The 12,500-nt window shown below is 40.5% G+C and overlaps 1 protein-coding gene across 1 annotated transcript in view; it reads right to left on the reverse strand.

Moving 5' to 3' along the window:
* LOC138033202 (uncharacterized) overlaps positions 1–12,500 on the reverse strand; it is a 44,197-nt gene that overhangs the window by 21,689 nt on the left and 10,008 nt on the right. Inside the window, exons 2-3 of the mRNA XM_068880967.1 lie at positions 8,786–9,033; positions 5,556–5,670 (exon numbers count right to left, since the gene is read on the reverse strand). Coding sequence (XP_068737068.1) covers positions 5,556–5,670; positions 8,786–9,033 — 363 coding nt within the window. The remainder of the gene's footprint in view (positions 1–5,555; positions 5,671–8,785; positions 9,034–12,500) is intronic.

Consider the following 12,500-nt stretch of genomic DNA (forward strand, 5'->3'; position numbering starts at 1 on the left):
AGAATTTTGATTTTTAACTGCTTGTATATGATATGCAGAAGTATCTCTCCTCTATAATCCACCGCTTTTCCTTGTATGAGAAGGGTTCTGGTTTTCGTGTAAAGATTGAAGGTCACACTTGAAGTCTCCCACACAGTACACGTTCCATTGCCAGACTTCGTTACGTCGTTTGTTGATAAACCAAGTGTTTGAAATAGAAATGACTCAAAACGTCAACCGAGCCATTACATTTAACCTGGTTTTTAGCACTATTAAATAGCAGCGAATTAGTTAGTTCCTCTATCGCATTTTCGGTTTCCTCCTCCACTAAAACACGTGTGTCGGCCATTGCAGCGTCTCAGAGTACGTGAAAAAAAACACTTCGTGTTGGATGTCAAAATTGGGCGTGCATCTAATTAGGGTCAAACCTGGACATAAGTGGATCCCTGAACTCAGAAAAAAGGCTGAAAATGTATCAAAATGGTACAAGGCGAATCTTCTCCATGCTAGCCCAAAGAAGTACCAAGTTTTAGCAATGACGTCTCGAAACGTTGACAAGGAAGAAAAGGATGAATGTACCCTCGACATCGATAATCAACAACTCAAACCAACAGCTAAATTAAGAATTTTAGAGTGTTAGCTTTAAGCGTTAGCTTTTTTCTTTTTAATTTTGTATTTGGAATCTTCTTTTAGTGTCCACAATTAGCTTATATTTAGCTAAGTGCTCCGACACTTAAATAAAGTTCATTCATTCATTCCATTTACGATCTTATGCATAATTAAGTAGGGTCAACTATGTCTCGGTCACGCAGTTCTCATATAAATGCTCGATAAAGTTGTCTCAGGAAGGAGGGGTTTCTCGGGTACCCGAGACCATATAAACACTGCCTTTGAATCGTAACGTGCAAATGATCCCCTCTGATTGGCTCGCATTCATAGCATGACACATGATAACATCACCTCTTGACAGGTAGGCGGCAGAGGCTGTGTTGAAAAGCCGTACCGGGACTCGGGGACGGGGGCCTTGGGGACTCGGGGATGTGAGGACGTAAGGCCGTGGGGACTTGGGGACGTGATGACTTATTTTTACTATTTGTTCAACTTTTCATCATATTTCACAAATCCTCGTCTGTTGATCGTAACTGCATTGTACCCCAGTTTTATATAGAAGTCCCTCGTTTACACAATGTGAAACAAATATAGAGTAAATATATGCAGTATGTTTATCACGTGTCTTCATTTAACTTGTGAGTTTTATTATACTACTATCAAGTTACACAGTGGAGTAATTTAGGTAAAAACTAAGGGACAAATCACATTGCATTAAGTCCTTATCTATTTGACATAGGAAACATGACCAAAACGTTGGTATGACCATTTCTCAGGTCAATTTACAATTCCCAAGTATATCGAGGCTTGAATTTCAATAATTTGACAACCCCAAGCAAGATTTGAAAGTACTTCCATTTACTGCAAGCGGTGTTGCGTTACAGGCAGCCGTTGAGAATTTAAAGAGTTATAAGACTTTGTATGGGACATAAAATACCGTCGATTATGAAGCCTAAAAAATGCTCAATTTACCGTTCATTAAATAAAATGAATAAAACTGACTCACCTCTGCTGTATTCTTGGGCGTTTTGGTGCTTATTTTACCGTTTCGGGAATTCCGTGTTTTCACTGTTCTAAGACGAAGTGAAGGCTGCACGCTAAGATTTCGACCGTAGTCAGCTCATGCAGAGGCGGTTTGCGCCTCGAAAATCCATCCCAGCCGCGATTTTTTCAAGCAAAGCTAAAGCCCCATTATTTGCGAACTTCGGTGAATGTTTCATCGTCAAAAATTCCCACGCACTTGGCTGGAAATGAGCATTTTCTGCTTCCGATTCCACGATAGCTGATGAAAATAACAGCCGGTAATCATGTGAATAGATCGTTTTCACGTGACGTCATCATTTTCTAAAAGCCAAAACTAAAGAGCCACGAAAGTTTTTATCCTCATCAGGCATAAGAGGCGGTAAATTTGTATCCATTTGCAATTTTAAAGCTCAATAGCGTGCTTCGTTTGGAAACCAGAGCATTTTGAATTTCTGAGTTATAGCGGTGCGTGACACGAGGCGACGATCAAATTTATTGAGAAATATATATTTATCTCATGGTTTTGAGCCTTTTTAGAATTTAAAGCATTAGGAAAAGTGCTTAAGTAAATAGTGGTCTGTTAAGTACAGATGATCACTCGCCTAGATAGCCAAAGTAAGTAACAGATGTTGACACTATTTTCCGGCCGCCATATTGGTGCACCACAGATGTGCACCAACATGGCGTTTTCATACTGGGCTCTGTAAATTTCTGCGAAACATTTCGACGAATATCTGAAGTTCGGGGAAACGCACGGGCCTAAAACTTGGAGAAGTGTCTTCTTCATTTATCTTCTACAACATCAAGTCCACTGGATGGTTTTCGATTTATTTTTTTATTGCGTGACAGTGAAAACGATCTATAGTCACGGAGCTTGTGTCCGAGGTTAAATTAACTCCACCAGATGAGGTACAGTCATTTCATGTACAACACTTACCCCCTTCCCCACAGCGTCACTCGTAACCATGGAGCTGTTCGAGAAGCCGCTGTGGGGATGGGGTAAGTGTTGTACATGAAATTACTGTACCTCATCTGAGCTGACTACGATCGAAATCTTAGTGTGCAGCCTTCACTTCGTCTTAGAACATTGAAAACACGGAATTCCCGAAACGGTACAATAAGCACCACAACGCACAAGAATACAGCAGAGGTGAGTCAGTTTTATTCATTTTATTGAATGAACGGTAAATTGAGCGTTTTTTAGGCTTTATAATCGACGGTATTTTATGTCCCATACAAAGTCTTATAACGCGTTTAAATTCTCAACGGCTGCCTGTAACGCAACACCGCTTTGCACTCATAATTATTACACGCTCTCTAGTGACGCGAACTTGGGCTGGCTATGGTTTAAATAGGCAACAATAATGCTTCAAAAATAGGCAATTTTAAATTGAAATCGGTCATCTTTGTTTTTGTGTTTGTGTACGCCTGGAAATCAAGCTTAACCCATGTACCGTGGCTTTCTACGAGACCTCTGTGACAACTTCCATCGAATGGTGAGAGTTAATCTTTTCAGTAGTATCTATAAAGCTAACAAAACTTAACTACATTTCAAGTTAAGATTATTTTACTGGCTGGAAAAGCGCCTTCATGTAACAGTGAAAGTCGTCTATGTGGTGCACGTGTTTGATTCAGTTTTCTCGCTCCAATATAATAATATTTTGGACTGGCTGACTGATATTTCGGTATGAAGCGAATGTCACCAAGACCAATATTCACATACCCGAAGTTCCCCCTTAAAGTCCTCCTTGGCAAAATGACACATTCGAACAGACAACATAGCAGTCAGGTTTTCAGGTTTGAGAAATCCATTTACGTTTTATTTCGCTGGCCAGCTTTTCTTTCCATTTTCATTTTCCGTCGGAAGCTTCGGTTTTTCTCAAGTCTACTCTAATTTGCTGGAAAAATCAGAGTCATCACTACATAGACGTCGGAGTCTAAGAAATTGAGAATAAGGAATGGATTTCTTGACATGTGATGGGGATGTGACGATGAATGCAAGAAATAACTGCGAGAATCTGTAGGTTTGCAGTGCACACTGGTACATAGCACGTTGTCACTAATAGATACTTTGATATCTTGGAAAGCCAATGAAGTTTCCGAAATTTCCCAGGTACATTTAAGAGACGGATGAAGAGAATTGACGGAGGTTATAAATTGATCGAGTTCTTCTCTACTGGATGAAATAGTGCCGATGCAGTCGTCGATGTAGCAGCCGTAGAGTTCAGGTTTGGGGCCATTGTACTGATTAAAAAAATGGTGTTCAACAAATCTTACAAAAAGATTGGCATAGCTAGGTCACATTCTTGTGTCCATCGCTACACCTTTAATTTGTTTGTAATAGGTGCCGGCGAAAGAAAAACTGTTAAGCGTAAAAACTAGTTCGGCAAGGCGGAGTAGCGTTTCCAAGCTTGCTTCTTTGACAATGCGCATGCGTTGATCGAAAAGTGTTTAAGTGCTTGAAGACCTTCGCTATTGGGAATGACTGTGGATAGAGATGTAATGTTCATGGTGAAAATAAGTCTGTCTAGTTTCATCGCCCTCAAAAGCGTACTTGAGCAGGTCAAAACACACCCCAAAAGCGGTAGTTGTTGCTGTGAAAAAGCCTTGCTATGTGTATTGAGCAACACCTGAAGGTTTCGTCGGCTTATTCTAAACGCTTCCCCGTGTGAAACCGAAAAAATGCGTTTGCTGAAGCATCAAAGACAGCTGTCGCATAAGTAAGAAATTGAAAAAGAAAAGAAGATACGCAAGTCGAATATTTCTATGTCGCATGTTCAAGGTTTTCTTCTTGTGGCTGATTTTTGCCGCCCAGATTGATTGATCAGAGGATCTGCAAGTATTTAGTGGCTTGAGTTCCTGTCACATTTATGGCCCACATGGCCTACTGCCGATTGAACTACAACACCGTTTATTGTAGTTTATCTTACATTAAAATTTTTTGGAGCAGAAAGATCACACAACATTGAGAAAGTGATCGGGTAACGAAGAACTTGGTAAGGTCGAACACGTTTGTTGACAATTGCTACGCATAACACATCATATCCAAGATGGCGCTCTCCAAGTCACGAAAGAGGCAACTTCAAAGTGCTCACATTTTAATAGGGAACTGGAAAAAACGGCACTTATTTTCGAATTCCTGAGGAAAAGTTCTGGTAATTTAGAGAAACATTTGTAAGACCTTACTTTCCCTTTAAGTTTCTATGCAACAACACTGAGCAACAACAACAGCAGCAACATGCGCTGCAACGTGAAAGCTCAGTTAAAGGGTCAGATCAATGGGCCATAAGTCGGGCTCAGTAACGGGTGGCGAGAAGTACTTTTCGAGGATCTAATTTTTAAATTTCGGTGTGTATTTAGCTGGTACTTGAGAAGCATACAGCTGATGGCTTTTGCAAAATATAACGCATTTGAGAGGCCAAACGAACCTAGGAAAGGGATTTAAGTACTACACCGTAATAATTATGCAATTCAACTTCCTTCTTACGTTAGGATGGTCTCCCATCTCTGAAATTCTATACTTGGAAAATGATTCAACACGTCCCCGAGTTCCCACATCGCTATCCTACTTTTCAACACGGCTGGCGGCGGAAGACGACTCGTTAAGAAATTGTATCAGGCGTACTTTTCTTTAGGGAGGATGCAAAATTTACGCCTTATCCCAGGTTATCATCAGCAGAGTCCATGTTAGAAGTGATGTTAATTATATTCCATATTTTTCCCTTATCATTACCAGTGTATTGATCGCCAGCATATATATCCCGATTTGCATGTACACATATAGGATCCCTAGGTGATCTAATTAACACACTACATCCTCGCTGAAGTTATTCATTGGTGTTACATATTCGTCAACATCTATAACAATAATAAATGACTCGCGCAAAAGGTGTAAACAATAATTATAATTTGAGGTGTTTTTTTGTTGCCTTCTCGTATTATACCTGTTTCGCAATGATCAGATGTGAAGCCAATAGGACATACGCAACAATATCCTTTGTCTGTGTATCCTGATTGGCAAACACCTCCGTTTTGACAATGGTTTGTCTCACAAGCGCTCTGGAAACAAAAAAAAGGTGAACGAATTAGTCAAGAAGAAAATTATTTTGCCAGTTTTGTATTATTTTCCTATGAAAATTAAACTGCAACTATGTGTTACTGCTGTAAAGCTCAAACATATATTAGTTATTAGTTCATTTATTAAAAGAACACACAGATGCCGCGAATGGCCAGAAATTATTTGCGCGTTTTCATGATGCTCTCGTTAGGTCAAAACTTCTTTTTTTCCCATTTACGATGGCTGACGCTTTTCACTATCCCATCAAACTGCTTTGAAAACTAAAATGACGGTAAGGGTTCAGTAAATACCTGCAATTTCGCTAGGCACTTTTGTCCTACCACCTGTGGTTCGCAAGTGTGGTTGTCGTTTCTTATGTCTCTTAGGATGTTTGTTTACTATTTAACACGAAACAATTCCGCTTTGATCCAACTGGATCTCGAAATTTAACAGCAGTTTCTTGCCAAAGAAACTGGTCTTTGTAAAAATTAAAGATTAAATAATTTGCTAGTAACATATAGATTTAGCCAAGGCTAAAAGCGGAGCTCCCTGGTCATTTTTTTCTTACTGCCGGTAGGATTAGTAAAAATAAAAGGTTTTCAGATTCTCGGCGTTTTGGTGTTTCCGGTTACTGCTTGTCATTTTCTTTGCTTTATTCTATATAAAAATTCATTGCCCAACTAATGAATTCCACGCTAAATTTTACCAGAAAAACCGATCTCGCATAAATCACGAAGCGATGAGTGTTTACCATTTATATAATTAGAAAAAATTTCCGGAAATTCCAGTTGGTTTGTAAATGGAACACGATTTTGGTTCGTTCTACTGGAAAATTTCCGGGAGCAGTGGGACGCCTGAGATGGTAGTCCTGTTTTCCCGTTGGAAACTTTCCGATGCAAATGTGTGTTCCATTTACAAGTTTTGAAAGGTCTTACCAGTTCCAGGCAATTCACGGCCATATTTTTAATTTTGGCGCGTAAATCTCAATCACCGGGCGGCGAACGGACCTGACTCAGAGTTAAATGGAACACGTTTTTCACCCGATCGAAATTTCCACCGTCGAAATGTCCGTATTTTTGGTAAATGGTAAACAGCCAAGTACACTCTCAGCGAGCGAATGGAAAAGGAAAAAATGCCATTTCGGAGTAAACGGTCATGATAGCCAAATAGGAATCACGCTAAAATAAGAAACCGTCAGGAAACTTTGTCAGTTCAATGTCAAAATAGAGTTTTACTGATTATTATTATTTATTATTATTATATACTTTAATTCTCTGAAAACGAAATCATTCACAGTTTGAAACACGCCAGCTTGGTTTGGAACAAGAATCGGCAAAATACTGCAAAGCAACCAAGAAAGGACAAACTTCAAACAAGATCCGCTCCAACAAATGACCCTTAAGTACTTTAAACCTTTAGGTGCTGAAAACACAAGTTAGTGATATTTCTCCCTAATTTTACGAAAATTCATTGCGATTACGTGTTTATAATATATGGGCACATTTTTCTTCTTACTGTCGAGGCATATCGAGAAACAGTTGGGCAAACGGATTAAAAAGTGCTTGTTCAATCGTATTTTAGAGAATAAAAATTCGAGTTTCATTTTTTGAACAGAGGAAAACCCAATTAAATTACTAATCTTTTTTAAAAATATGCATCCGTAAAAACAACAAACGGTTAGAGCCCAAGTAAAGAATTTGTGGAGTAACTTCTTTCACCAAGTTTGAGCTTTTACTGGTATTCTGTTTTGTCGTTGTTGTTTTCTTTCTCTCTCCTTTCGTTTCAGACATCATGCAACCTTATCAGAGCTTCTAAAGATAAGCCAAAACTTGAAATACAGAGAAAAAAGCAACTCGAAAAAAATTGAAAATAAACATTCAGCTTTAAGTTTATATCCCTCCGATGCTTGACTTGAATAACTGCGTAGCCGCCAGTGTGGACCACAGATATGATATTTCAAACTGGATTGAAACCGTTTTCCACCTGAACACGAAATGCATTGACTGTTAAGACATATACTGTTCACGTAGTATGCCCGTGTAGTCGCGTCGAGCCACAGAAAGCCCGCGAAAATTGGAGCCTCGTTTATGTTTTGGTGATATAACCTGGGTTGAACCTGCGATCCAATCGAAAACCAGTACCTGGTTAGCAGTCAACTTAAGAATACAGCTGACCTCAATGGGCTCTAAACTTAAGCCCAGGATATGGTCACGTGATACTGGTCAGTGGATACCTTGATTTGACAGGTGAAAATTGACCATAACATGGATGTCCAATATCAAAGATGTATGCTGTAAACTAGCGTGATACTGGTCACATTGGCATACATGGACGTACGGACGTACGTAAAGACGTACGGACGTAGGGACGGTCGATGACGTCATAGCTATAGAACCAAAATTTTATGGGTTGCCATATTTTCTTAATTATTGTGCTCCGCGCGCGTGGAGCTCAGCTGTAAAAAAAATCCATAATACTTTTTGTTGTCCCTTCAAAATTTTGCGTAAGCATTGTTCCTAGTTTTTTCTTGGGACCATTGTAAGTCCCAAGAGCAAATAGAAACAATTAACTCGAGTAGATCTAAATCGTTATCCGGACCTAAAAGAGAAAATGTTTCATAAGCAATACAACGTTGCGACCATATCTCACGGTCTTCTTCAGGCAACTGACAACTTGTCACGTGACAGAAGTGCCACGTGACAAGCAGCTACCAATCAGTCTCACTGAAACAATGCTTATGCAACATTTTGGGGGGACAAACAACGAGTATTATAATATTTTTGATATTGGCTAATTGTGCAAATAGAAGGCATAAAGAATTCTACTAGAGTTTATACTAAAGAATATTAGTCTGAAAGAATCGCAAGCTTTGGGAGAAAATTAAGTCTCTCGACAATCCACTTCATCACCTCTTACCGCCAACTAGGGTAGAGTTTTACGAAATAGGGGTTATTCTTTCATTACACTAAGAATAAGGACTGAACGTTTTAAGAGGAGGAGAATGAGAAGGAGAAGGAATGAGGAGGAGGAGATAAATTCGGACAGATACAGAAAGAAAAAAAGAAAAAAAAAGAGAGAGAAGGAAATATTTTTGATAATTCTAAGTTTGGCTCTTACATGTGCTCCGTAGTAGAGGAAACCATCTCTGTCCTCAAGCTCTGCACCATGATTTCGGTGTGTTGCGTTGTTCAAATCACATTGCTGTGTCTCACTTTCAAAATTAACACTGACGCAATCGGGTTCTTTGTAACACATCCACCTACAGTGATCCTTATCCTGGACTTGTACAGTCTTTATGGTATGGTTTACAAGGCTTTTGTTAGCAACAAAAAAGAAATGTGGGAAGAGCAGTTGACGACACTCACCTGCAAAATGGAAAGTTTGATTTTCAATGTGTTTTTCATTTGCATTTTACACATTCAGAAGCACAGTGTGTGGGAATATTGTGTTATGACTGCGAGTTAATTAATATCTTTTTTCCTTGTATATAATCAAGGAGTTTATGAAATAGCCTAAGCAAGTCTTTCCAGGCTTCATTGCGCATAATCCTGCTTACGTGTACACTGTTCAAGTCACCTGGAACTTTCGAGCGATTGCGGAAGTGCGAGTAAGCGAGAAAAAAAAATCAAAAGGAAAAAAAAAATTGGAAACTACTCGTATATATATTAAAAAAAAAAAAGAAGAAGAAGAAGAAGAATAATGAAACACAGTTTTGTTGGAGATAAAAGGTCTCTTATTTCTGTCGGAAACTGGAAGAATTCATTTAATTACCTTGATGATTGACGATAATTTAACACCAACTAAGAATTGCGTGATTGTCTGATAATGTACTTTGCCCCGATCAGTTTTTCCTGACTGAATTGTTGAGTTGAGTCGAGTGTTGTAGATTATAATGCAGAAGAATTAAATTGTGAGTATACAGGAAACGTTTCTCGTTGTGCGTTTTTGACAAAGTGGAACCTCCGACGAGACGTTGTTAAGCAACATGGAGACAAAAATTGCCGATTTGAACGGGAAAATAAAGACACTCAGCTTTCGAGTGAAAAAGACGGACGAGGTACTAAAGAAGGATGATCTAGAAGCTTCAGAAAGACACAGAACCTCGCCAGAGACTATGGTAACAGCACTGAACACGTTAGAGGAATCAATAGAGGAGAAGAAGTTCGTAAATGGCGAGGACGAAGAGTCATTTCAAGAATGGGCTAGCGGAATTGAAGAAGTTGTGAATCAAGCGGATGAATGTATGCGTGAATTGTGAATTGACACGCCAGATTGGGTAGATCGACCGCAATTTGAAGCACGCAACTGCTCTTTACGAGCACAAACGAGAAATCGAATTGGAGAAAGAGAAACTGAGACAGAAGCAAGAAGCTGTTGAGCGTGCACATGCAGAGGAGTTAGAATGTGAAACGAAAAAAATGGAGTTGAAACAAGCTCAAACAGAACTTCAACTCCGCCACCGGAAATTACAGCGATGTCTAGCAACGTGGTAAAAATGCCGAAGCTAGTAATCACAAAGTTTGATCACACACTACAAGACTGGGTGCGGTTTTTGGGGACAGTTCGAAACACAAATTGACAAGTCCTCTACCCCTGAAGTTACTAAATTCTCATACTTGAAAGAATTGGTGGATTTGAAGGTGAGAAACCTTATCGATGGCCTTCCGTTTACCCCCGAAGGTTATAATAGGGGCTAAAAATCTACTCGCAAAACGATATGGAAAAACGAGCGAAGTTGTGGGAACCTACGTAAGGAATATACTGGAACTCCCTACTGTCAGAGAAAGGGATGTCAAGAAGATTCACGAATTTTACGAGATACAACTTTTCAATGTTGAGTCGCTGCAAACAATTCAGAGCATAAACAAACTGGACGCCGCTGTACGTTTCACATTTGACAAGCTAGATGTAATTAAGAACGAGCTGGCCATGAAAACTGGAGCGAATGGACATTTGTGCAATTTCTTGAGGCGCTTGAGAAATGGACAATTAACAATCCAGTTCAAGGAATGGAAAGTTCAAAGCCAAAGACTGTGACAACTGTCAATCGAAGAGAGAAATCGAGGGCGTTCTACGCAAAACGTGATGAAAGAAATTAGTAAGGGAACATCCGAGGCTGTCTATTTTGCCAGAGTCCAGGTCACAAGGCTTTTAACTGTGACAAGGTTGTGAGTGTTGAAGCGAGGAAAAAGGTTTTCCTAGAGAAACGTATGTGTTTTAATTGCTCAGGAATTGGGCATCGAGCAGGAGAGTGCAAAAGCAAGTCCACTTGTCAAGTATGTCACGCAAGGCATAATACATCATTGTGCGATAACACCCAATTTCAAGCTCAGACACGTGAGCCAGGGATGACAGCACATCACATCGGCAACTCGGCCGTAATTCATCCTGTCGTGGTAGTCACGATTAATGGATACAAATTTAGAGCCCTGTTGGACAGTGGAGCAAGTCATTCGTACGCCTCCGCTACTGCGATCGACTTGATTAATGCAAGTTTAAATTCGACCGGTTTAAGACAAATAGCGATGCTGACTGGCGTCACAACAAGAACTAAGCAAGTTTTTGGAGTGGGTATCAGTTCAGTTACTGGTGATTTTGAGCTCGAAGTGGACGTCACCAAAGTCAACAAGAGAGAGTTGCTGATTTTAGAAAACCCTTGTTACAACCAGCCGATAGAAGGGAACTCTCGCCTCAAGGGAGTACGCATGGATGATGTCGACGACAAAGCTAAGGTGGCTGTAAATCTCATACTGGGTGCGAACGAATTTGCGAAAATTCGGACAGGAGAACGTTTGCGTGTGGGTCGTCGTCGTGGGGACACAGTAGCGGAGTATACCCGTTTTAGGTGGACAGTCATGTCGCCTGGCGCAGACCAAGATTTATCACCTGTTTATTTGCCGGTGAATTCGAACTGTGACTTCGAGAGATTGTGTGCACTTGATGTTCTTGGCCTAGCAGATACGCCAGCCGGGGACTAGTTTGGTGTCTACGATAAGTTTAAAAAGCAACTGACGCGATTACCTGAAGGTTGGTACGAGACGAGCCTGCTTTGGAAAGGGAATTGTCCTTCCCTACCAAATAACCATGACGGAAGTATGCGACGACTAAATTCCCTCTTGTGGAAATTACGCCGAAAGAACATGTTGGACGACTATGATGACGTAATAAGAGAACAGTTGGCGGAAGGCGTAGTAGAACGGACACCTGCCAAAGTCTCCGGGAGAGAGTTTTATTTGCCACATCGTGCGGTTGTTCGTGAGGGTGCGGAAACAACAAAGCTTCGAGTCCTGTATGATGCGTCTGCGCGAGCTCACGAAATGGCCCCATCACTAAATGAGTGTCTACATGCCGGCCCGCTACTGCAGAACAAGCTGTGGAGCGTTCTCACTCGTTGCCGCTTCCACCCTATGTTGGTGACCAAGATGCCTTGCGCTTTCACTGGATCGTAGACAAGACTGCGAAGGAAGTGGAAACGCTACGATTCACCAGGGTTGTGTTTGGCCTTGGCCCATCGCCATTTCTTCTAAATGGGATGATCCAGCAACATCTTCAGAATTTAGAGACGAAATGCCCCGAAACCGTCAACGAAGTGCGGAAGAGCGTATATGTCGATGACCTTATTTCCAGAGGAAGTACTACAGACAAGGCTAAGCAGTTGAAACGAGAAGCTATCGAGATCTTTAATGACGCCAAGTTCGAGCTACACAAGTGGCACTCTAATAAGGAGGGGCTAGAAACTGATCGTGAAAATTACGAGAGGTCATTCGCCAAAGAACAGCTCAACAATGTGTCAAAGCCAGAAGGGATCAAAGTACTTAGTGTTAGTTGGGAC

The sequence above is a fragment of the Montipora capricornis genome, chromosome 14 (genome assembly GCF_036669925.1).
Source record: "Montipora capricornis isolate CH-2021 chromosome 14, ASM3666992v2, whole genome shotgun sequence".
NCBI lineage: Eukaryota > Metazoa > Cnidaria > Anthozoa > Scleractinia > Acroporidae > Montipora > Montipora capricornis.